General features: G+C 60.6%; 1 protein-coding gene across 1 annotated transcript; it reads left to right on the top strand.

Moving 5' to 3' along the window:
- Positions 1 to 655: 655 nt before the first annotated feature.
- Positions 656 to 23,346, top strand: ITGA5 (integrin subunit alpha 5). The gene is made up of 30 exons (XM_002711037.5): positions 656 to 1,445; positions 7,167 to 7,297; positions 10,154 to 10,266; positions 10,389 to 10,509; positions 10,704 to 10,765; positions 10,862 to 10,907; positions 11,108 to 11,233; positions 11,472 to 11,516; positions 11,618 to 11,661; positions 13,921 to 13,977; positions 14,142 to 14,194; positions 14,776 to 14,984; positions 15,171 to 15,362; positions 15,573 to 15,618; positions 15,775 to 15,876; positions 16,007 to 16,062; positions 16,160 to 16,314; positions 16,821 to 16,958; positions 17,054 to 17,121; positions 17,324 to 17,474; positions 17,571 to 17,663; positions 17,796 to 17,875; positions 17,960 to 18,040; positions 18,133 to 18,238; positions 18,435 to 18,587; positions 19,220 to 19,303; positions 19,381 to 19,494; positions 20,466 to 20,567; positions 21,745 to 21,867; positions 22,283 to 23,346. The coding sequence occupies exons 1-30, from the start codon at positions 1,069 to 1,071 to the stop codon at positions 22,364 to 22,366; spliced, it is 3,312 nt and encodes a 1,103-aa protein (XP_002711083.2). The 5' UTR covers positions 656 to 1,068; the 3' UTR covers positions 22,367 to 23,346.
- The last annotated feature ends 1,532 nt before the right edge of the window (positions 23,347 to 24,878 follow it).

Raw genomic sequence — 24,878 nt, 5'->3', positions numbered from 1 at the left:
GGCAAACAGCAGTGGCCCTGGGCACTCTTATTCCAGCCCAGAGTGGGGCAGAGGGCTGGGGAGGAGAGGGGCAGGGGTCAATGCTTTGGATCTTACTGGGGAACGGGAGGGGTCCTGGAGGAAAGAGGCAGGAAGGGAGGGGGAAAGGAGAGGAGGTGAGAAGGGAATGCAGGCCCCTGGGTCTTCCTCCCCCAGACTGAGATAAAAGAGTGGAGTCCTGAAGGTGATCTCATCCCGCGGAGCCAGAGCTGGGAGAGGGGGTGGGCAGGGGGTCCCTGCATTCCCTGGCTGGAGTCCCTTCCACCACCCCCACGGGGACATGGGGACAATAGCGTCCCGGGTTCCAGCTGCCAGAGCTCCCGCCCTTAGATGCTGAGAGCTGGGTACCCCCTCCCCACTCTGCAGGAACCAGGCCAGTTCGATCAGGAAGGTACTTGAGGGGCAACCACTCCCAGGCGCTTGGTCAGCTGCCAGGCGCGAGGCAGGGGCTCAGCAGAGGTTTCCACACCCTACAGCCAAGAAGCCAGAGAGCTGGGGCAGAATTCGGCACACCGCTGGGTTTCAATACTAGTAGCTCGGGGTGGGGGCCCGGAACTGGAGGATCGCGCCCAAGTCCCCTTATCAGGCGGACCGGGAGCGCTCCGTTCCTCGACTCCAGAGTCCCAAATCCAGCTGGCCCGAACCCAGGCCCCCGGTGGCCCCGGAAGGCGAGGGGGAATCCCAGCTGGCCAGGCGCCAGACGCGTCTCCGGAGACCCCGAGGAAGCGCGGGAGACCCCACACACCATCCCCGGGCTCCCTCCGCCCTCCAGAGGTGATTCCTTTCCTCATTAGGAAATTCTCCGCTCCCTTTTTCCGACTCCTTTTCCGAGCGTTTACGTTGTACATCTGGAGAGGAGGGCGGGGGAGGGGGAGCAGAGGAGGGGACCAGCCCGAGCCCGCCCAGTCGGGCCCAGTGGGGACACCCGGCCTCCAGCTGGGGCTGGGGCGAGCGCTGCGGAGGTGCTGGCCCCCGCGCCCCTACGGGCTGGGGCGGGGGGCGCGGGCTCGGCGTCCCCAGGACCCAGGAATGCCCCCCCGCCAGCCCCCTCGGCGGGCGGGGGGAGGGCCCAACCGGGAGTTTGGCAAACTCCTCCCCGCGTTGAGTCATTCGCCTCTGGGAGGTTTAGGAAACGGCTCCGGGTCGGTGGCCCCAGGACAGGGAAGAGCGGGCGCTATGGGGAGCCGGGCGCCAGGGTCCCGTCTCCACGCCGCGCCGCCGCGCTGGGGCCCCCGGCGCCGACCCCCGGCGCCGCCGCTGCTGCCGCTGCTGCTGCTGCTGCTGCTGCCGCCGCCACCCAGGGTCGGGGGCTTCAACCTAGACGCGGAGGCCCCAGCGGTGCTCTCTGGGCCCCCAGGCTCCTTCTTCGGCTTCTCGGTGGAGTTTTACCGGCCGGGAACGGACGGGTAAGTGAGGAGGGGTCGCGGCGGGAGGTGGGTGGGGGCGGCCCGGAGACCGGGGGCGCGGCTGGGGTCTGGAGGGGACCGGGGCTGGAGTTGGAGGGCGGAGCCTGAAAGGACCGGGCTGGAGTTGGGGGCCCGCGCGCGTGGACGGAGGGGGCCGTGGCCGGCGTAGAGGAGGCCTGGGGTTTGCTAGGGGTCCGTGCGGAGACCTGTGTCGGGAGGCGACGCGAAGCTGGAAGCTGTGGAAAGTCTGAGCTGGGGTCTCGCGGCCAAGAGAGGAGAGCGCGTGGACCCAAAGCAGAGGGTCCCCGGCTGAGGGCTGGGGGCTGCGGGCTGCGGGGCAGGGAGGGAGCGCGGAGGCCAGGAGGGGCTTTGAGGGGCGCTGGGGGACTTAGGGGGCCCCTTGGGGCCGTTGTGCGGAGAGGGAAGGGGTCGCAGCAGAATGGGCGGCGTGAAGTGAGAGCCGAGTCAGAGACCGAGGGGGTCCGAAGGTTAAGTGGGGGCCAACTTCGCCCTCCCCTCCCCCCCTCGACTCAGACGGGGAAGACCCGAGACAGGGACGGCGGCCCCCTCCCCTTTCTCCGCGGTCTCCCACTCTGACTTCCTCCCCGCCCCCACCCCCATCTGCTCAGACGCGGGGATCCAAGAACCTGGGGAGAGTCCGGGGACCCTGGCCCTGCGGGCGCCGGGGCTGGGGGCGGGCTCGGCCCAGGGCGGGTGCGCGGCAGTGTCGGGAGGGGTGTGTGTGTGCGCGCGTGGAGGGGGTGGGCGGGTTCCCTCTTCCTCCAGCTCTTGGGAGGAAGAGAAAAGCTGATTTCCTGTAGCTTGTCGGCTGGAGCTGAACTGAGCCTGAGAATGTTAGGGCTAGGGTCAGAAACCGCAGAGACGCCCGCTCTCAGAACGAAAGTCTCAAGGGAGGATCCTGTACCCAACTCAGCAGGGAGACAAGGAGTCCCCGGACCCTGGGTGCCAGGAAAACGGAGAATCCACAGGCTTGGGGAAACGGGAGTTACAGCTAGAAGCAGCGTTGGAACTAGGGTACTTGTTTAACTGTATGGGAGATTGGGAAGTGGGAGAGAAAGGGGCCGGGGACCCCGAGACGGGGATCGTGCCCCTGCACTTCTGAGCTCCCTGCTGCTGCCCCCCCCCAGCCCACGGGACCTCTGTCAGCAGTGAGCCCTGCATCCCCCAGTATCTCAGGAGTGGACGCTGCCCCTGTGAGAAGCGAGCTGTTTCCACGTGTGATGCCGTGAACTGATCCCGCTGTCTTTCGGGACACAAGGGCTTCATCCAGCTGATTCAGTTGAGGGGGGAGCAGATTTCCCCTTTGTGGGACGTGGGGATGGGAAAAAAGAAAGACGGCTCATCCTCATCTGTTGGTTCTGGGCTTTTCAAGGTCCCCACCCCACCCCCCTGGCCTCTTGCCCAAACCCCATTGCATCACCCTGGCCTGTAGTCTGCCAGGCCTGGCCTCCCCCAGGCCCCCCTCAGACTCCTCAGCACAGCCCTAGTGGGGTGGGGGTGGGGGTGCTGGGATCCTGTCATCAACATCCGGGCATCTAGCTCTCTGGCTTTGAACCGTCCCCTGTGCCCCTGGCCACCACAAGAGTGTCATTCCTTGTAAAACACTCCTCTGAAACATCTGGACTTTCGCACACTCCTGGCTCCCTAGGTGTCTGTCTGGCGCTTGGCCTGAGCCTTCTGTCCCTAAGCTCTCTTCTAAAACAAGACCCAGGCTTCTCGCCCCTCCCCCTCCTGCTCACCTCCCCTCCCAGGAGGACCCAGGTGTCCAGCCTGAACTCCTCTCTCATTTTCTCCTCCCAGAGGGCGTAGAGCCTCCCACCTGCCCCCTTCCCACGCCGCTGGGCCTCCCACCCCTGCCCCCACAGGAGACCAGCAGGGCCCTAGAGGGAGCACCTTCGTCTCTGGGCCTCTCCTGAGTCACCTGCCACAGACGCCACAAGAGCATGACAGCACAGGCCGAGCAGGGAGAGGCCCCCAAAGCTGAAGCCCAGGCAGTGCTGGGAGTGCGTCCCCTCCACGGGCGCATTCCTTTTTCTCTTTTTATACGGTTTATTTTTTATTTCTCCTTTTATAAGATTTATTTATTGGAAAGGCAAAATGAGAGAAAGAGAGAGAGAGAGAGAGAGAGAGAGAGAGATCTTCCATCTGCTGGTTCACTCCCTAAATGGTTGCAACGACCAGGGCTGGGCCAAGCCAAAGCCAGGAACCTGAAGCTTCTTCCTGGTCTCCCACGTGGGTGCAGGGGCCCAAGCCCTTGGGCCATCTTCCACTGCTTTCCCAGGCCATTAGCTGCGAGCTGGATGGGAAGTGGAGCAGTCGGCTCCCATATGGAATGCTGGAGTCCCAAGCTGCGGTTGAACCTGCTACACCCCAACGCCTCCCCAACCACCAAGTCATTCTTTTGGTGGCTGGGGGCGTGTGGCTTGAGCTCCAGGAGCCTGGTCTTCCTGGGAAAATGAGACAGCCGACTCAGCGGGCTGCTCCGAGGACTGAACGGGGCCAGCTGTGTAAAAGGCCCTGGTACACACAGGGGCGTCGGGACTCGGGAGGCCGCGTTTTATAGGGTGGCTGTTTTCCGGTTCTGGTTTTCTTCTCACTGGCCACCACCTAGTTCTTTGTTTAGTTTTTCCCGTTTCTGTCTTGCTTAGAACCGCGGCGGTACTAACCCTCCCTCACATTCCTCAGCACTTTCCTATCGATTTCTGCATCGGGCTGTTACAGAAAGCCCTGCTCCCAGAAGAGGTGTTGCTACCCATTTTAGAGCTCTAAAAACTGAGGCTTCGAGTGGCAGAAATTGAGAACTGGAACTAGTCATGGAATTCCTCTAGGGGCTTCTAGAGGACAACCCATTTTTTTTTTTTTTTAAGATGTATTTATTTGTTTGAGAGGCAGAGTTACAGGGAGAGAGAGAGAGAGAGAGAGAGAGAGAGAGAGAGAGAGGTCTTCCATCCACTGGTTCACTCCCCAAAAAGCCACAAAGGCCAGAGCTGGGCCGATCCGAAGCCAGGAGCTTTCTCCAGGTCTCCTACACGGGTACAGGGGCCCAAGGACTTGGGCCATCTTCTACTGCTTTCCCAGGCCATAGCAGAGAGCTGGATCAGACAGGAAGTGGAGCAGCCGGGACAGGAACCAGCGCCCATGTGGGATGCTGGTGCCACAGGCGAAGGCTTAACCTACTGCGCCACAGCACTGGCCCCAACCTGTCCTTATATGAGAAGAACCCAAGGCTTGAGAGAGGGAAAGACTCGGCCCAGGACCCTTGGAAGCGGGAAAGGTGGACAGAGCAGCCCCAGGCCACTCATCCTCCCCGCCGGCTGGCCAGCGCATCCCTTGTGAATGCACTCAGGGTCTGGCATCAGGTGTCTTCCTGGGCCTGGCCAGTGCTGCTGTCGGTCCTACAAGAGCGGGACCCGTGTCCACCCCCGACCTTGTGAGTGAGGTCCATGGAGTCAAACAGTAACTCAGTATTGAACGGGCACTTGGTTAATCAGAAGCCTGGCTGGGGAGATACTGGAGAGGAGGGAATGGATCAGCCGTGGGTTCGGCAGAACGCTGGCCCCGGGACCCAGGGCTCCTGGCTGGGGGTTATACTGGGTGTCCCTGGGCACATTTCTTGATTTTCCCATCTGTAAGACAAGGTCGGAGACTAGGCCTGCAGTTTTTAACTCTTTCTGAAGTGTCAGGACCAAGCTGACTTCCCTTTCCTTCACGGAAACCCGCTGAGGCATCTGCAATAAAGTCTTAAGATCAGGGGGTGCCCTGTGCCGTGCCGTCTAGCCTTGCTGTGGGTCCCCAAGGAAAACCCTAGAATGGCAGTGTTCTGGGGCTTCGAGATAGATTATGGTTTGTGCTTCCTCTTTCTCCAACCCTATTTTGGAAGAGGGCCTTTGCTGATAACCAGATTCCAGCCAAAAGCAAATACACTTGACGTTTTCGTTAGCCTGGGCCACTTTACCCAGTCGATGCATGATTTCCATTAGGCTTTCTGAAATACTGAAAATGGCCCAAAGACCCTCCCTGGTCTCCCTCCTGGGCCTCTAAGAGGGGTGACCTGCTGGACTTGGAAAGCAGGATGAGCCCACTTCTCAGCCACCTCACTTGGCAGGTGGGAGACTGTTTATTGCATGGGTTGCAGTTGTGGCGGGGGTATCAGAGGATACTGATGCTCTGGCACAGCTACGAGCTACTGCACAGGTGTGGGTCTGTCCGTGGCCTGCAGGGCAGGCAGTCTGAGCAGCACACTGGAGGGCCTCTCTCTTGCCTTCCAGCCCCGCTGAACCCCAAGCTGTTTCCTCGGGCTTCCTCGGGTCTCAGGCTCAGCCGCTCCCCGAGAGCAGGAGGTGTTGGAGATGGAGGGGGAGAACAGGGTCGCTTGGCCTCAGCCCTGTGCTCCAGGAGACTTGGTGACAACCTCTTCATCCAGAGGGAGAGGCTGCCCAGGCACTCTGAGTCAGGCCCTGAGCCGGAACTCCTGGGTCCTGGTCCTGGCTCTTGGGCCACAGCTGCCCTGGCCTCTGCTTCAGCTTAGTGGTGGCCTTTTCCACCTTCCAGAGCCTGAAGGCGGCAGCCAGGCTCTCCGGGGCCTGCCCCCCTGCCAAGAGAAGGGTCCCCCCTCTCCTTACCCAACTCTGGACAATGCAGCCTCCCCACTGGACTTGGTCCTCGTGCCAGCCCCCACCCCCACCCCCTAGCTAGATGTAAAGCCTGAGTGAGAGGGGTGGGGCCCACCGGGTAGTGGGAGACAAACGGAGAAGTGAGAGGTTGGCAACAGACAGGAAGCCACAGGCAGTAAACATTTCCTGTCCCCAGGATAACGGAGGCTGGCACCTCCCCTCCCCGCCCCTCTCCACCGCACTCCCTGTAACTTCAGGAACTTCTCTCCCCAGCCTGCTCCCCTGTCTCCCCCAGCCTCATCTTGTGGCCCTCACAGACCCCTCCTCACACTCCCACTTCATCGCTCTCAGGTGCTCCCATCCCCAAGCCCCCCCCCCCCCCGGCTCACCCGGTCCTGCAGGGGGACTGAGGAGATGTCCACGCATCACAGATTGTGGGTATCGGGGTTCTGAAAACTGAGCCAGGACAGAAGCCCATGGAGATGGGGAAGCCTAGAACCTGACAGCAAGAGAGAAAGAGGACCCACAAACCAAAGCCGAGCAAGCGAGCCATCTCCGGGGAGAGTGTGTGGAAAACGGGTTCAGCGGCCGAGGCGGAGACCCTGCCAGACCCCGGGGCAAGGGCAGGCCAGGGCCCAGGGGAGCCGTCTGTTTGCACTGTCCTCCAGCTCCTCCAGCCTAACTTCCAAGTCTCACATTTTCCTTCTCCACACCCCAGGGCTGGGCAGCCCAGCTGCCAGACGCCAGGGAAGGGCTTTCTTTGGCTGGAGACAAGAGGGTACAGGCTGGGTGAGAGGAGAGGACCCTGCACATCTCATTCGGGGAGGCGGAGAGCTGGGGGTGCCCCTGTCTTTGGTGACAGGCAAAGGTAGGGGAGGAGAGGCAGCCGTGGGAGGGAGGAGGGGAAGGTTGTGTTAGTGACAGCGGCACATGGGGACCGCCTGGCTCCAGACTGTGCCTCTGGCATCTGTGGCATCTTCGGAGTTATAAATACAGCCCAGGGGGCATCTCTCCCACCCCCAGGCAGCCCTGGCCCAGAGGCCTTAGGTCCTTCCCCCCCTGATCTGCCGCCCCTTCTCCCGCACAGGGTCAGTGTGCTGGTGGGAGCGCCCAAAGCCAACACCAGCCAGCCAGGAGTGCTGCAGGGTGGTGCTGTCTACTTCTGTCCCTGGGCCGCCAACTCCACGCAGTGCACACCCATCGAATTTGACAGCAAAGGTAGGCGGGGAAGCTCAGGGAGGGCCTGGGGGTGGGGCTGCGGCTGGGGGGCGTGGCCCGGGTGGGGCCTGCCCAGCTCCCCGCCGCCACGTGCTCGCCCCGGGCTCCAGTGCAGTGGCTTCCCCGTGGCGCTTACTCCACGTTCCCAGTCCGGCCCAGCCCAAAGAGGGCGGGCATGATTCAGAAACATGTGGCTCTCATTTCCCCTGAATCACCCGCAACCCAGGGAGGCCAGGGGCCGGAACACAAAGACAGCGAGAGTGGCGCAGACTCGCAGTCCCTTCCGCTGAGCGCCCACCGAGGGCCCCAGGGCGGGGACTGAGCCACTGTCCCCAGGGAGCTCGGGGTCAGCTGGGCGGCGGGAGACAGGCACTATCAGCTAGCACTTGAAGAGCCCTTGCCCGGGCCAGGCGCTGCTGGGAGCACTTCACATCGTGAGCTCTCTTAATCCTCTCAACAACTGTTTTATATGTGAGGAAACAGAGGTTAAGTCACTCGTCCAAGGTCACACAGCTTCCGACCAGTGGGGCATGGATGTGCACTGGAGCCTGCTGGCTCCTGGGACAGAGACCAGGATGAGGGGACAGCAAGAGAAAAGCGTGAGAAGGTGGAGTGCAGGAGCCATGGTTTGGGGAGGAGAATGATGAAACTGATTTTTAAAAAGCCTGGGGGCCCCCAAGTTGTGGCATAGCAGGGTAAGCTCTGCTTGCCGTGCCAACATCCCAGTTCAAATCCTGGCTGTTCCACTTCCCATCCAGCTCTCTGCTAACAGCCTGGGAAAAGCAGCGGGAGATGGCCCAAGTGTTGGGGCCCCTGCACCCATGTGGGAAACCCGGGTGAAGCTCCTGGCTCCTGGCTTCAGCCTGGCTCAGCCTTGGCTGTTGCAACCATCTGGGGAGTGAACCGGTGGATGGAACATTCTCTCTCTCTAACTCTTTCAAAATAAATAAATCTTAAAACAAAACAAAAAAGCCTGAAAGATGGATAAGAATCAGAGGAATAAAAAAGGCTGACAGAGAGAGGGGTTGTCCTAGATTAGACGTGGAGGGAGGGAGAAAGACCAAGAAAGAAGCAGGGGCTGATGTTGCGGTGAGCAGTGAAGCCTCCGCTTGCACACCTGCATCCTGTATCAGACTGCGTGGATTCAAGTCCCAGCTGTGCTCCTCTTTCCAGCTGCACACCTTGGGGGCCAGTCGTGAGAGGTCAAGTAGTTGGGTCTCTGCCCCCTACAGGGGAGACCCAGATTGAGTTCCAGCCTCCTGGCTTCAACCTAGCCCAGCATTTGGAGGGTGAACCAAGAGATGAGAGATCTCTCTTTGCTTGCTCGCTCTCTTTCTTTCTCTGCCTTTCATATATGTGGCATAGTGGATAAAGCTGCTGCCTGCAAAACTGGCATCCCATATAGGTGCTGTTTCCTGCCCCAGCTGCTCCGCTTCCAATCTAGCTCCCTACTAATGGCTGGAGAAAAGCAACGGAAGATGGCTCAAGTGCTTGGACTTCTGCCACCCATGTGGGAGACCCGGAAGAAGCTCTTGGCTCCTGGCTTTGCTCTGGCCCAGCCCTGGCCATTGCAACCATGTGGGGAGTGAGCCAGTGGATAGAAGATCTCTCTGTCTCTCCCCGTCTCTGTAACTCTTTCAAATTTAAAAAAAAAAATTTAAGAAAAATAGAGCAAGATATTTTTAGAGACGCAGGCTGGGATGGAGCCAGTCACAGAACATGCACCAGCAAGCGTGAGTTCTAATGTGCACTGTGGACCCTGGGCGACAGTGATGAGCCCCAACTCATCAGTTGTAACCAATCAATGCATCATGCTAATGTGAGTTTATTTTTTTTTTGACAGGCAGAGTGGACAGTGAGAGAGAGAGACAGAGAGAAAGGTCTTCCTTTGCCATTGGTTCACCCTCCAATGGCCGCCGCAGCCGGCGCGCTGTGGCCAGCGCACCGCGCTGGTCCGAAGGCAGGAGCCAGGTGCTTCTCCTGGTCTCCCATGGGGTACAGGGCCCAACCACTTGGGCCATCCTCCACTGCACTCCCAGGCCACAGCAGAGAGCTGGCCTGGAAGAGGGGCAACCGGGACAGAATCCGGCGCCCCGACCGGGACTAGAACCCGGTGTGCCGGCGCCGCAAGGCGGAGGATTAGCCTAGTGAGCCGTGGCGCCAGCCAGAGATTTTTTTTAAAGTTTTATTTATGCATTTGAAACTCAGAGTTAGAGAGAGAGGAGAGACAAAGAGAAAGGTCTTCCATCTGCTGGTTCACTCTCCAAATGGCCACAATGGTCGGTGCTGGGCCAAGTTGAAGCCAGGAGCCTCCTCGGGGTCTCCCAAGCAGGTGCAGGGACCCAAGCACTTGCGCCATCTTCCACTACTTTCCCAGGCGCATTAGCAGGGAGCTGGTTTGGAGGTGGCTCAGCCAGGACTCAAACCTGCATCCATATGGGACGCCGGCACTGCAGATGGCTGCTTAACTCGCTGCACCACAGCGCCGGCCCTCCCAGTTCCCGCCATTGAGGGCATTTGAAAAGTGAACTGGCATGCGGGACCCCTCCTCTCTGTCTCGGTCTCACTGGCTCGTAAATGATTTTCACAAGATGTGCTGTCAGGGGGTCTTGCTCTTGGGAAACAGCTCTGTTCCCCACCTCCGCCCCCCACGGCACTGCAGGCCTGCTGTCCCAGCTGGAGGAGGAGGCTTAGGGAGAGGGGAGACGCTGCTGAAACCCAGGGCGGGGGTGTGTGGGGAGGTGGGGTAGGCAAGGGTTAGCCTGCAGCGCCCAGCAGTGAGGATTGGAGGATTGGGCTGAGGGAGGGTCCACTGCAGCGTGGCCCGGCGTGACTGCCCCCTCTGACTGCCCCCAGGCCCCCGCGTCCTGGAATCGTCCCTGTCCGGCGAGGAGGGAGAGGAGCCTGTGGAGTACAAGTCCCTGCAGTGGTTCGGGGCGACCGTGCGGGCCCACGGCTCCTCCATCTTGGTGAGCGGCCTGCTGGCGGCGTTGGGAGGGGTGGGGGATGGGATGGGACAGGCTAGGCCTGGAAGGAGGGAGGCCGGGCCTTACTGGACCAAACCTGAAGCCCCGCCCCTGGGCCCTCCCAGGCGTGCGCGCCCCTGTACAGCTGGCGCACGGAAAAGGAGCCGCTCAGCGACCCCGTGGGCACCTGCTACCTCTCGACAGACAACTTCACCCGGATTCTGGAGTACGCACCTTGCCGCTCAGGTAGGGGCGTGTGCAGCCCTGTCTGCCTTCTCCGCGAGCGTGGCCCCGGTGCCCAGGCTGACTTCCCTTGGCTACGGGCACCGCGGGCCTTGATGCTCGCCTGCCCAGCAGCCCCGGGAGGCCCCTTCTGCCCTTGCCTCCCTGTGCTGTCTCCTTGCTGCTGAGCCCCGAGTGCAGAGCCCCTCTCCCCACAGATTTCAGCTGGGCGGCCGGACAGGGATACTGCCAGGGGGGCTTCAGCGCCGAGTTCACCAAGGTGAGGGGCTGACCTGGGAGGGAAGGGGCTGTGGGTGGGGGTGGACCCAGTGGGATCAGGGCCACATGCTGGACTCACCTGTTTTGCTGTCCACAGACCGGCCGTGTGGTCCTAGGGGGACCGGGGAGCTATTTCTGGCAAGGTAAGAGTTCTGCCCCTGGCACCATGGCCTCCTAGGAGAGCAAGAGGCCTTCCTCCATCCGCCTCCTGTCCCCATCCTGTTTCTCCTCTCCCTCTCCCCAGCCACCGCCCACGCCAGGCTGCCCTAACTCCTGCCCGGTCAGCCCCCAGGACCCCCTGCGGCCTCCCTCTCCACCCATGCCCTCCTCATGCCTCTCCCAGGCCAGATCCTGTCTGCCACTCAGGAGCAGATTGCAAAGTCCTACTACCCCGAGTACCTCATCAACCTGGTGCAGGGGCAGCTGCAGACGCGCCAGGCCAGCTCCACCTACGACGACAGCTACCTGGGTGAGCCAGCGGAGTGCGTGTGTGTGTGTGTGTGTGTGCGCGCATGCACGCCAGGGGAGCACCCGGGGGGCTGTGGGCCTGCCAGCGCCCCACCTTCCCTTCTGCCACTCAGGCCTGCCAGCCCCTCTGCTGATATTGTCAGCTGCAGGTTGACTGTGAAAGCCCAGCAAGGCTGGGGAAGGGTGTGGGGGCTGGGCCAGGGCTGAAATGCTAAATTCACCCATCCTGTCCCCCCCAGGATACTCCGTGGCCGTGGGTGAATTCAGCCGGGACGACACAGAAGGTAAGTGTGTCCCCAGGCTGGGCCATGGGAGGGGGCAGGTGGAAACCCAGGCCCAGGGGCCCCTAGGTACTGAGACGGTCACCTGTCTCTTCTCTCCGCAGACTTCATCGCTGGTGTGCCCAAAGGGAATCTCACCTACGGCTACGTGAGTCCCAGCCATTGTCCCCCAACTGGTCCCAAAGAACCACCCCCAGTGGCTTGCGAGCACTCAGCCTGTGGGGTCAGACCCGGGTTCGAGTTCTGGCACTGACTCTGAGTGACACGTGCTGTTCTCTGTTGATGTCCTGTTTCCTGTGTGGCCTCTCTGAGCCTCATGCTTCTCTGTAGAATGGGATAATAATAGTTCTAAGCTCACGTGGCTCTTGCGGCGACGCGATGAGATCATGCCAGCGAAAACGCTCACAAGGCGCTCGGCAGTGCACAGCTGGGGGCTGCTATTATTAGGCCCTGACAGGTGCTTTGAAAAGAAGACAGATAAGAGTGCCCTGGGAGCTGGTCACATTCGTACCGCGTGCAAAGCCCAGGCGAGAGATAAGCAGACCAGCAGGACCTCACACCCTGTGTCATAAGGTGCTTCCTTATGACACAGTCTTCTGGGTGGGAGACAAGACGCACACAGTTCTCACCAAAGGGGTTACCCAGCGCGCCCGGCACTGCCGTCCACGACCTCCGATTTTCACAGTGAGCCTGCTGGGTCGATAGCACCATGCTTCTTTCACACATGAGAAAACCCAGAGTGTAAGAGACCAAGCATGTTACTTAACTTAGTAACTGGCTGGGCAAAGGTGGTTTTTGTTTTTTTGTTTTGTTTTGTTTTGTTTTAGATTTATTTATTTGAAAGGCAGAGAAAGAAAAAGAGACAGAAAAAAGAGAGAGATCTTCCATCAGCTGGCTCACTCCCTAAATGGTAGCAAACTTTGGGGCTGGGCCAGGCTTAAGCCAGGAGCCAGGAGCTTCTTCCAGGTCTCCCATGTGGATGCAGGGCCCCAAGCACTTGGGCCATGCTCCGCTGCTTTCCCAGACACATTAGCAGGGAGCAGGATGGGAAGTGGAGCAGCCGGGACTCAAACCAGTGCTCATAAGGGGATGCTGGCAAAAGGAAGACCTTTCTCTCTGTCTCTCTCTCTCTCTCACTGTCCACTCTGCCTGTCAAAAAAAAAAAAGGGGGGGGGGATGCTGGTGTCGCAGGCAGCGGGTGGACGCACCACACCACAACACTGGCCCCATGGGTAAAGATTTAAAACCAGGTCTGCTTTGTTCCAAAGTACTCTTTCTGTGCTGTGATGGGCTTGAGGACAATAAGTGAGATTAGCAGTGTCAACAAAAGAAAATCTCCTCTCTCAAGAAGGGTCAGAGAAACTTCCAGGAGGGCTCAGCCGAGGAGGCCAGGGAGCCCCCAGGCAGCTTCCTGGAAGGGGTGGAAAGAAAGAGCAAGGTCTCGCGGCTGGTGCTGCGGCGTAGCGGGTGAAGCCGCCACCTGCAACCCCCACCAGCATCCCATGTGGGCGCTGGTTCAAGTCCTGGCTGCTCCACTTCCAATCCAGCTCCCTGCTAATGCACCTGGGAAAGCAGTAGAAGATGGCCCAAGTCCTTGGACCCTTGCACCAGCGTGGGAGATCCAGAGGAAGCTCCTGGCTTCAGATTGGCGCAGCTCCGGCTGTTGTGGCCATTTGGGAAGTGAACCAGCAGATGGGAGACCTCTCTTTTCTGCCTTTCAAATAAAATAAATACATTAAAAAAAAAAAAAAAAAGCCACCTAAAAAAAAAAAGGGAACAAACAAGGTCTCGGGCCAGAGTAGCAGACTCCTGGCAGGAGGTGAGAGGAAGTAAAGATTGAGCAAAACAGGTCAGGGCCAGCCCACCTGGAGCCTTGGAGGACCAGCCCGGAAGGTGAGCTCCAGGCCATGGTTGCCACGGGTTCCTGGCAGGGGGCATTGCTCCTCTGTCCCCTGAGGGCAGTGAGCCTGGCTGCAGGGGCTGGGAAGCCAGCAAGGCTCTCCAGGAGGTCTGCCGGCCGCACAGGTCCCCACAGGAAGGAGACATGGGAGCTGGGCTGGGGGCTGGCGGCCAAGGGAGACGCGGGTGGCGAGTCTTTGGGCGCCGTTGCTGGGGTTCTGCTGTGCACGGAGCTCCCCTTGATTGTGTGCAGAAATCCGAGAACTTGGAGCTTCCACTCTTACGGTGGAGCTGGGTGAGAAAGAGATAAACATATAAAATGCTGTCCATAGCGGCAGGGGAGCGGGAGCAGAGCAGGGAGGCAGCCCCAGGGTGGAGCCAGCAGCCTGGAGAACTGGGGCCCAGCTCGGGGTGGGGGGGAAGGAATTAGGGACCTGTCCCTGGGATCCTGCCCATGCTCGTCCTCCAACCAGTCCAAGACCAATAGGCCTGTCTCCTCGTCCCCCAGGTCACCATCCTGAATGGCTCGGACATCCGGTCCCTCTACAACTTTTCAGGAGAACAGGTGAGGACACCCCCACCCCCCGACACCACCATCCCAGCTAGGCCCTCGGATAGCCGGCCACAGCCCTGATGTAGCGATGTCCTCCCGGCCCTCCCCCCAGCCCCTACTGACACCTCCCCTCCCCTGGTTCTGACCTGGTGCTGCCGCTCTGTCCCCCTCCCCAGATGGCCTCCTACTTTGGCTACGCAGTGGCTGCCACAGACCTCAACGGAGATGGGTGAGTGGCCAGAAGCGGGCATGTCACGTGCCCTCACCGCACCTAGAGGGAAGAAGGGTGATGGGACGAGGTGCAAAGGTGCAAGGAAATGTTTTCTCCCGGGCTTATTTTTTTAAAGATTGATTTATTTGAGAGGCAGAATTACATAAGGAGAGAGACAGAGATCCTCCATCTAATGTTTCACTCCCCAAATGGCCTCATTGGCCAGGGTTGGGCCAGGTTGAAGCCAAGAGCGAGGAGCTTCTTCCGTGTCTCCCACGTGGGTGCAGAGGCCCAAGGACTTGGGCCATCTTCTGCTTTCCCAGGCCATAGCAGAGAGTTGGATGGGAAGTGGAGCAGCCGGGACTCGAACCGATGCCCATATGGGATGCTGGTGCCGCAGCAGTGGCCTCACCTGCTGCGCCACAGTGCGGGCCCTCTCCCAGGCTTTGCTCTGCGGTCTCGTCCTCTTAATCCTCAGAGACAAGGAGAGCTGAGGACCAAGGACCAGAGACCTCGGCTCTCTTGACTTGGGTGGCGGGAGCCTGGAATCCAGGACTAGGATTGGGGCAACAGGATGCCTGGGTCTGCCCCACCCCTAGGCTGGATGACCTGCTGGTGGGGGCACCCCTGCTCATGGAGCGGACAGCCGACGGGCGGCCCCAGGAGGTGGGCAGGGTCTACGTGTACCTGCAGCAGCGAGCAGGCATGGACACCACGCCCACCCTGACCCTCACTGGCCGTGATGAGTTTGGCCGGTTCGGCAGCTCCTTGACTCCCCTGGGGGACCTGGACCAGGATGGCTACAATGGTGAGCACCATGGGCTCAGGGGCCTGTGCCGGAAGGGGTTGTGTAAGCTGCGCAGTCACTGGCTCTGGAGGCTTGGAGATTAATCAGAGTATGGGGACTGACGGAGGGTCTTGGGGTCTGGTGGGAGAGATTGGGAGCCCTGAACTCCTGGCCTGCTGACTGGCGTGTGCCGTGTGTGTCTTGCAGATGTGGCCATTGGGGCTCCCTTTGGAGGGGAGACCCAGCAGGGGGTCGTTTTTGTGTTCCCTGGGGGCCCAGGGGGCCTGGGCTCTAAGCCTTCCCAGGTTCTGCGGCCCCTGTGGCCAGCTGCCCACAGCCTGGACTTCTTTGGCTCTGCCCTCCGAGGAGGTCGAGACCTGGATGGCAATGGATACCCTGGTGAGTTGCGCCTGATATCCTTTCCACCTTAGAATTCTCCTGGTCACCAACCCTGACCCAGCTTGTGTGCCTATCCTACGGCCCTGGGTGCGGTTCTAGGATCATGCCACCAGAGGGAGCTGTCTCCTGACTCCTGCTTTGCTGAGCGATGAAATTGCATTAGAGTCAGGAAGAAGGGCTGTTGATTTGGGGTCTCTTGGCTTCCTGCAGATCTGATCGTGGGGTCCTTCGGTGTGGACAAGGCTGTGGTATACAGGTATGAACTCCAAGGGGCACCTGGGACTTTCCTCCAGGGAGCCGAGGTTGGGAAGGTGGAAGCAGAGAAGAGCTGGGGCCTGGGTCTCGGGCCCCTGTGCCCAGGGCACAGACGGGTCTTTATCCTGTTCACCCCATGTGTGCTGTCACCCGGCAGGGGCCGCCCCATCGTGTCTGCCAGCGCCTCCCTCACCATCTTCCCCGCCATGTTCAACCCCGAGGAGCGCAGCTGCAGCTTGGAGGGGAACCCGGTGGCCTGGTGGGTGCAAGGGCCTGCACCGGGGCTGCCCTGGGGAGCGGACAGGGCAGGGGGGCCTGCTGGGAGGCGGTGGAGGGTGGGGGCTCTGCTGCAGCTGGAGTCACCAGATGTCAACTTGGTGTTTCCCCAGCATCAACCTGAGCTTCTGCCTCAATGCTTCTGGAAAGCACGTCCCTGACACCATCGGTAAGGGAGACGGCCTGCACGTCGGGGGCACTGGGAGGGAGGGGTGGGCTGGGGCTCCGGGGACCTCACGGCACCCTTGCACATCCTGCGGCTGCAGGCTTCACGGTGGAGCTCCAGTTGGACTGGCAGAAGCAGAAGGGCGGTGTCCGGCGAGCGCTGTTCCTGGCTTCCAGACAGCCCACTCTGACGCAGACCCTGCGCATCCGTAATGGGGCTCGGGAGGAATGCAGAGAGATGAAGATCTACCTCAGGGTACGGCCCGGCAGGCTGCGCGGTGGCCCCTGGAACTGAGGGCCTCTCCTCAAAGGAGAGAGAGGCAGAGGTTTTGATCCGCTGGTTCTCTCCCCCAATGGCAGCAGTAGCCAGGGCTGGGCCAGGCCGAAGCCAGGAGCCTGGAGCTCCATCCTGGTCTCCTGTGAGGGTGCAAGGGCCCTAGCACCTGGGCCGTCTTCTGCTGCTTTCCCAGGTGCATTAGCAGGGAGTTGGATCGGAAGCAGAGCAGCCAGGACTTGAACCAGCACTCTGATGTGGGGTACAGGTGCCAAGGCAGTGGCTTAACCCGCTGCACCCGAACGCCGGCCCCTGGGAGATTCCTTGAAGGGCTTGGGACTCCAGGGGACAGAGGAAGGGGCCCCTTTTTGGGCATGGTCAGGATTGCTTCCTGGCGGGCAAGGGGGGACATGAGAGACAGAGGCAGTGCCGCAGGGCTGCTGGCGCCCAGGCCCCCTGACCCCGGCTACTTTCTCCATTGACCGCAGAACGAGTCGGAATTCCGAGACAAGCTCTCCCCCATCCACATCGCACTCAACTTCTCCTTGGACCCTCAAGCCCCCGTGGACAGCCATGGCCTCCAGCCGGTCCTGCATTACCAGAGCGAGAGCTGGATGGAGGACAAGGTGGGGCTGGCGGCTAGCGGCCGGCGGGCAGGCAGGGCCCCAGGGAGGGGGCATCGTCGGGACAGCCCCCGTCTCAACACCACCCTGCTCCCCAGGCTCAGATCCTGCTGGACTGTGGAGAGGACAACATCTGTGTGCCCGACCTGCAGCTGGAGGTGTTTGGGTAGGTGGGGTCCTGCCCGGGGGTGCCGCGGGGACAGCCCGTGTTCCCCGGGGAGCACTCAGTGGCCAGTCTAGAGAAGCAGCTGCCTGTAGACCTGTGGGAGCAGCCTCCGTTCCTAGCGCGGGGGTCCTTCCTGGGTGGCCCTCCGCCCCGGGTCTGGGGACTGAGTCCCTGGTGCCCCCCTCCCCGTGTGCCCCCGCAGCGAGCAGAACCACGTCTACCTGGGTGACAAGAACGCCCTCAACCTGACTTTCCACGCCCAGAACGTGGGCGAGGGCGGCGCCTATGAGGCTGAGCTTTGGGTCACCGCCCCTCCGGAAGCCGAGTACTCGGGGCTCGTCCGACACCCGGGGGTGAGTGCAGACGCCGGAGGGGGAGGCGCTGGGGAGGTGGCCCCTCCAGGGGGCGCGCCGTGCCTGACCTGTCCCCCCACCTCGCGCCACCCCCAGAATTTCTCCAGCCTGAGCTGTGACTACTTTGCCGTGAACCAAAGCCGCATGCTGGTGTGTGACCTGGGCAACCCCATGAAGGCGGGCGCCAATGTAAGTCCTGGGGGCGGGAGGGCGGGGCGGGCTCCCCAGACAGTGACCAGCCATTGGAGCGCCACCGCGGGGTCGGGACGGAGGGCTGGGCCCAGGAGGAGGCAGATCCTCAGTCCTCCCTCCATCCTGCAGCTCTGGGGGGGCCTGCGGTTCACAGTCCCCCATCTTCGGGACACAAAGAAAACCATCCAGTTTGACTTCCAGATCCTCAGGTAGGTGTGGTGTGAGTGGGGGAGGGGCTTGGCGGGGGCGGGGCCTGGGGCTGGTGGATCACTCAGTCTGCCCCTCCCCCACAGCAAGAACCTCAACAACTCTCAGAGCGACGTGGTCTCCTTCCGGCTGTCCGTGGAGGCTCAGGCCCAGGTCTCCCTCAACGGGTCGGTGCCCAGGCAGAGCGGGGTGGGGGTGGGCTTCTAGGGCAGGGTGCATGGGGTCGCTGGCACCCTCATCTAAACCACGCCCTCCATAGTGTCTCCAAGCCCGAGGCGGTGCTGTTCCCTGTAAGCGACTGGCACCCTCGAGATCAGCCCCAAGAGGAGGGGGACGTGGGCCCGGCTGTGCACCACGTGTACGAGGTGAGCGGGGGCGGGGCCGGCCTGAGTGACAGCTACAGGAGCCAGTGGCAGATGGGAGGGGGGAGTGATGGCCAGGGTGGCTGAGTGACCCGGAGAGGATGTCACCGGGCAGCAGGGCTGGGGTGGGACCAGGGTGACCAGGCCTGGTCCCTCCTCATGCCCAGTGTGCTCTCCCCCACCCGGCCCTACCCTGCAGCTCATCAACCTGGGCCCCAGCTCCATCAGCCGGGGTGTGCTGGAGCTCAGCTGTCCCCAGGCTCTGGAGGGCCAGCCGCTCCTCTACGTGACCCGGGTGACAGGACTCAGCAACTGCACCAGCAACTACTCCCCCAACCTACACGGCCTGCAGGTGAGGGGCCTGGACTCCGGGGTGGGGGTGGGGGGTGGCCGATGCACCTGTAGCGAGAGCTGAGCCTGGGAGGGGCAGCCGCAGACACTTCAGAGCCTCTGTTCTGCACGCCATATCCCTGATTCCCCGGGCCAAGCCCTGTGCCCCCTCCTCCAGGAAGTCCTCCTCACACTTGCCCGCTTTATTGTCTGTTTACTCATTAACAACATGTAATGAAAGGCATGCCTGTCCCGGGCACTGCTGGGCTCTGGGAAAAGCATCAGACAAAACCCAGCAAGTCTGCATGATAGAGAAAAAGTCAGAGAAAGGCGAGCAGGTTGAACACTGATGGAAGCCCCGGGTGGGGGTGGGGTCTCTGATGGAGGTGAGGATTGAACGGACAAGGGGACGGCCACCTGTGGCGACTGCTCTCCAAGCGCTGGGAACAGCAGTGCCAAGGCCCTGAGGCAGGAACAAGGCCCCTATTATTTATTTGCCCATCTCCTCCGGGTAAACTCTGAGAGCCAAGTCGAATCTGTTCCTCTGTGCCATGCTGGGGGCCTCGTACCCAGGAGGGGAAGCGCGGGGAGGCAGAGGGCAGCAGAGGTGCAGGCTGACCCGGGCGGCCGCTCAGGGCCTCTTTGCTCTTCCAGCTGGATCCCGAGGGCCCCCCACACCACCTGCAAAGGCGCGAAGCTCCCGGCCGGAGCCAGGCCTCCCCGGGGCCTCAGGTGCTGGTAAGTGGTCCTGGGAAGGTGGCCCCAGCGCGGGGTGCCCAGGACGCAGGCTCAGGCCGCCTCCTCCTCCCTCCCAGAAATGCCCGGACGCCGAGTGCTTCAGGCTGCGCTGTGAGCTGGGCGCCCTGCACCGGCAGGAGAGCCGGAGTGTGCAGCTGCATTTCCGAGTCTGGGCCAAGACCTTCCTGCAGGTGAGGGAACCGCACCTCAGCGCTGGCCCTGACCTCTCGACCCGCCGGGATGGGCCCTCCCCGAGCCCCCACGGTCCTCGCCGCCTCTCCTTAGGGGGAAGGGACGCAGCAAACCCCCCGGGCTTTCTCCCTCACCAGCGTCTAGACCAGGCTGTGGGTCATTGGCGCCGCCTAGTGGCTATACTGGGAGCTACAGCTTCCTTTTCCCAGCCCAGGAAGAGGCCTGGAGTGAAGCCAGCTTACTAAAGAATGATTAAAAAAAAAAAAAAAAAAGCTGTGCAGGTGAATCCTTAGCGGACAAGCAAGGAGAGGTAGGGATCGGAAAGGCCAGCCACTTAATCAGGCACACACTGTGGGCCAGCCATTTTCCTGGCTGTTAACCCGCAGTCCTGATTCAGAACCATGGTTTTTGGTTGAACGTGTGGTTCTCTAATTATACACAGTTTAGTTGTGATTACTCAACTTCACATTTATTTATTTATTTATTTTTGACAGGCAGAGTGGACAGTGAGAGAGTGAGAGACAGAGAGAAAGGTCTTCCTTTGCCGTTGGTTCACCCTCCAATTGCCGCCGCGGCCAGTGCACTGCGGCCGGCGCACCGCGCTGATCCGATGGCAGGAGCCAGGTACTTATCCTGGTCTCCATGGGATGCAGTGCCCAAGTACCTGGGCCATCCTCCACTGCACTCCCAGGCCACAGCAGAGAGCTGGCCTGGAAGAGGGGCAACCGGGACAGAATCCGGCGCCCCGACCGGGACTAGAACCCTGTGTGCCGGTGCCGTAAGGCGGAGGATTAGCCTAGTGAGCCGCGGCGCCGGCCCTCAACTTCACATTTTTTATACCTCATCTAAGGAACCTCAGGAGACACTCAGAATGAGTAGAAAATACGGGGCGGTCCCAGTCTGAGCCAGATGGGGGCGCCTGTGCCCCCCCGGCTGGCAGCCCCCTGACCCCCCTCTCCCCACCTTGCAGAAGCAGCAGCAGCCGTTCAGCCTGCAGTGCGAGGCTGTGTACAAGGCGCTGAGGATGCCCTACCGGATCCTGCCTCAGCAGCTGCCCCAGCGGGAGCTCCAGGTGGGTCCAGGGCGGGGCGGGGGGCTGGGGGCTGGAGTAGGGCCTGGCGTGACGTGGGCACCACTGTTGGTGGAGTCTCTGCTTTGTGCCAGGGCTGTGGTGCAAGCAAGCTTGGCAGTCTGCTCCCGAGCCCGCGGGCCAGCGGGTGATGGCAGCACAATGTGCCAAGGGCCAGGCTGTTGATGGAAGCACATCATGAGAACTCCTGCACCTAGTCCTGCAGGATCCAGGAAGGCTTCCTGGAAGAAGTGATGTCCAAGCTGAGGGCTGAGGAGCTAACTAGGATAACCATTCAGTTACAGAGAATGTTCTGGGGCCGTGAAGGCCCAGAAGTGAGAGATGATGTACACATCTTAGAGACTTACCTTTTTTTAAGAGCCAAAAGATTTATTTATTTATTTGAGAGGCAAAGTTACAGAGAGAGACGGGGAGACAGAATCTTCCAAATGCTGGTTCACTCCCCAAATGTCTGCAGTGGTTGCAGTGGCTGGGGCTGGGCCAGGCAGAGCCAGGAGCCAGGAGCTTCTTCCGGGTCTCCCACGTGGGTGCAGGGGCCCAAGCACATGGGCCATCTTCCACCGCTTTCCCAGGTGCATTAGCAGGAAACTGGATTGAAAGTGGAACAGCCAGGACTCAAACCAGTCCCATAGATGTCGGCACCGCAGGTGGAGGATTAACTCACTGCACTACAACGCCAGCCCCGAGAATTTGTATTTTTGTAAAGAATTTTATTTTATTTATTTCAAAGGCAGAGTGAAAGACAGAGACAGCAATCAGTCCTCCATCTGCTGGCTCACTCCCCAAGTGGCCACAATGGTCAGAGCTGGGCCAGACTGAAGTCTGTCCAGTTCGCCCATGTGGGAGGCAGGGCTCCAGGCACTTGGGCCGTCTTCCACTGTTTTCCCAGGTGCATTAGCAGGGAGCTGGACTGGAAGCTGAGCAGCCGGGACTCAGATCCGTGTCCCTGATACAGGATGCTGGCATCACAAGCCACACCTTAACCTCCGGTGCCACAGTGCCGGCCACAGGAACTCGCATTTTTGCGTTCAGGTTGCCTTTGCGGTGGCTGTAAACGCAGTGCGGGAGGTGGGTCTGGCTCAGGTGGTGAGTGGAGGCCAAATGCAGAGAAGGAAGGACTTGGGGGTTCTCAGTGACCTCACCCCACCTGCCCCCATAGGTGGCCACCGCCGTGCAGTGGACCAAGGCCGAAGGCAGCCAGGGCGTCCCACTGTGGATCATCATCCTAGCCATCCTCTTCGGGCTCCTCCTGCTCGGCCTGCTCATCTACATCCTCTACAAGGTCAGCCCGCCCTGTTCCGAGTTCTGCCCTTGACCCAGCACAGTCCTAAGATCAGCTCTCCAGCCCCCCCCCCCCCCCCGCCCCGCACCTCCCATGCTCACCCTCCATCTCTGGCGTGCACTGATCTCTCCTTGTGAACTCAACAGCGCCCTCTATGGCAGATGCAGGCCTTTGCGCTGTCGGCCCCTCCCCACTTCCATGCATCATTCCCTAGGGGTGGGCTCGCAGTGCTGCTCAAGGTGGGGTCAGACTTGGCACCTGAGCGCGAACCGGCCTCCCCTCCCCGGCTTCCCTGGGGAATTCAGCAGGATGGGGAGGCGGGAGGTACCGGAGTCCTCCTTGTTCCCTCTTGGCACGGGAGCCGGGCGGAGACCACGCCCAGGGTCTCTGAGCGCTCCCCCTTCTCCTTCCTCAGCTGGGGTTCTTCAAACGCTCCCTCCCGTACGGCACCGCCATGGAAAAAGCTCAGCTCAAGCCTCCAGCCACCTCCGATGCCTGAGTCCTCCCGACCCCAGACTCCGATCCCGAAGACCCAGCCCCCCGCCTGCCGTCTGCTGACAAGGAGGGGTCTGGGCACTTCCTGAAGGTGCTGAGGGCCAGGGAGAAGCCCCTCTCCCATGCCCAGAGACATACTTGAAGGGCCAGAGCCGGGGCAGGGGGAGAAGCTGGGCCCCCATGCCCTGCACTGTGAAGGACCCACGTTGACATGTGCCCCCTTCGTGGACGGGGGACCTCAGACCCAGGGACCCACGCCCCGGCCTCCCTGCAGTCTTGCGTTCTGGAGGGAGAATCCTGCAAGCAACTCAGAAACACAGCTGGGCCATCTGGTCCGGTTCCCCAGGCCGGACTGGTCACCGGGACTTCCTGTCTGGCTCCAGCCTGCAAAGAGCCATCTGGGGCCTTGCCAGAGATCCAGGACCCTGGAGGCTGGGGGGTGAGACCCCGCAGTCCCCGCCCCGGAGGTCGACAGGGAACACTAACGGTGGGCGGCGCCCCAGGACCAGCTCAGGACCCAACCCAGACAAGGATCACTGCTGGCCTCGCACCCAGCTACAGGGGCACTCGGAACTCAAGCGGGCCCAGATTCAGCCCGGGGCTTGGGGTTGATCTGGATCCCAGACTCGGTCATTGATAAACTACACCAGGCGGATCTGGGACCCCATTGCAGCCTGCTGCAGACCTGGGTGTCGGGGCCCAGTCCAGCCCGGACTTGAGAGAAGTCAGGGCCTGCCCAGGACTCTGAAAAGGCCGTGATGGCAACCGTTCGGGCACCTCAGCCTGGCCAGCCGCAGGCCCTCCCGGTCCCCCCAAGCCCGGGGAGCTGCGGGCCTGCAGGGTGTGGGTTCTGCCCGCCAGCTGCACTGACTCTGCCCTTCCTCACCTTGCCCAACCTTCCCCTCCCCCCGACTCCCACACCCACCCGGGACTTATTTAAACTCTGTTGCAAGTGCAATAAACCCACCCCAGTGCCCCCACTGACCGAAGTCAGAATCCGTAGCCTCCTTGCAAACCACCCCGCATCCAATGGCTTGCTGGGAAGAGGTGCCTGTGTCTCTCCTGCCTTCTTAGCACTGGGAGCCGGGAGGAGCCCCACAAATCATGAGCCTTGTCTCTGGGCTCCCTTCTCTCAGGTGAAGAGATGATGGCCAGGGCTGGCGCTATGGCACAGTGGGTTAAAGCTGTGGCCTGCAATGTCTGCATCCTGTATGGGCGCCAGTTCCAGTCTTGGCTCTTCCACTTCTTTTTTTTTTTAATACAAATTATTATTATTTTAAAGATTTATTTATTTATTTGAAAGTCAGAGTTACACAGAAGGAGAGGCAGAGAGAGAGGTCTTCCATCCGATGGTTCACTCCCCAGTTAGACGCAACAGCCAGAGCTGTGCCGATCAGGAGCCAGGAGCTTCTTCAGGTCTCTTATTCAGATGCAGGGACCCAAGGATTTGGGCCATCTTCTGTTGCTTTCCCAGGCCACAGTAGAGAGCTGGATCGGAAGTGGAGCAGCCGGGATGTGAACCGGTGCCCATACGGGATGTCGGCACTGCAGGCGGCAGCTTTACCTGCTCTGCACAGGCCCCCAGCCCTTCCACTTCCAATCCAGCTCCCTGCTCATGTGCCTGGGAAAGTAGCGGAAGGTGGCCCAAGTGCTTAGGTCCCTGCACCCATGTGGGAAACCCAGAAGAAACTCCTGGCTCCTGGCTTCAGCCTGCCCCAGACCTGGCTGTTGCAGGCATTTGGGGAGTGGACCAGAGGGTGGAAGACCTCTCTCTGCCTCTCCTTCTCTCTAACTCTGCCTTTCAAATAAATAAATATTTACAAAGAAGAAGAAGACGAAGAAAGAAAGAGCTGATGCCCGGGAGAAAGGCAGGCTTGACTCCTGCCGCACTCTGTCCCTGCCAGCACCGGTCTCCAGCACTCCCAAGGGCAGAGGGAAGGGCTCCCTTCTCTTGGGGTTCGGGAGGTCCAAGTTGAGGGTCGGGGAGATCCCAGGAGATTCTCCTGACTTTCCCTAAATCAGAGCAATGAGATGAAAAAAGGCATTAGAACTCGATCAAGGAAGGCCAGTTAGGTCTTTGTGGTGGTGGTTTTTAAAAATGCTTGCTTCTCCCTCTCTCCCTCTCTCTCTCTCTCTGCCTCTCCTTTTCTCTGTGTGTAACTGACTTCCAAATAAATATATTTAAAAATAAAGGGCCAGCGCTTGCAGTGCCAGCATCCCATATGGATGCTGGTTCAAGTCCTGGCTGCTCCACTTCCGATCCAGCTCTCTTCTATAGCCTAAGAAGGCAGTAGAAGATGGCCCAAGTCCTTGGGCCCCTACATCTGCATGGGAGACCCAGAGGAAGCTCCTGGCTCCTGGCTTCAGATCAGCACAGCTCTGGCTGTTGTGGCCAATTGGAGAGTGAACCATCGGATGGAAGACCTCTCTCTGCCTCTCCTCTTTGTGTGTAACTCTGACTTTCAAATAAAATAAATAAATCTATATTTAAAAAAAGTTTGCTGATCCTCTGTCTG

This window comes from Oryctolagus cuniculus, chromosome 11, assembly GCF_964237555.1.
Source record: "Oryctolagus cuniculus chromosome 11, mOryCun1.1, whole genome shotgun sequence".
Taxonomy (NCBI): domain Eukaryota; kingdom Metazoa; phylum Chordata; class Mammalia; order Lagomorpha; family Leporidae; genus Oryctolagus; species Oryctolagus cuniculus.
Note: the sequence above shows the minus strand (reverse complement) of the source record. Positions and strands in the feature narration are given on the sequence as shown.

What these genes read in the sequence shown, in the direction of transcription:
- ITGA5 (XM_002711037.5), top strand. Translation starts at nt 1,069, where the DNA reads ATGCCCCCCCGCCAGCCCCCTCGGCGGGCGGGGGGAGGGCCCAACCGG. An exon ending in CTACGACGACAGCTACCTGG is followed by an intron (nt 11,234 to 11,471) that starts GTGAGCCAGCGG and finishes TGTCCCCCCCAG; the next exon opens with GATACTCCGTGGCCGTGGGT. An exon ending in ACAACTTTTCAGGAGAACAG is followed by an intron (nt 13,978 to 14,141) that starts GTGAGGACACCC and finishes CCCCCTCCCCAG; the next exon opens with ATGGCCTCCTACTTTGGCTA.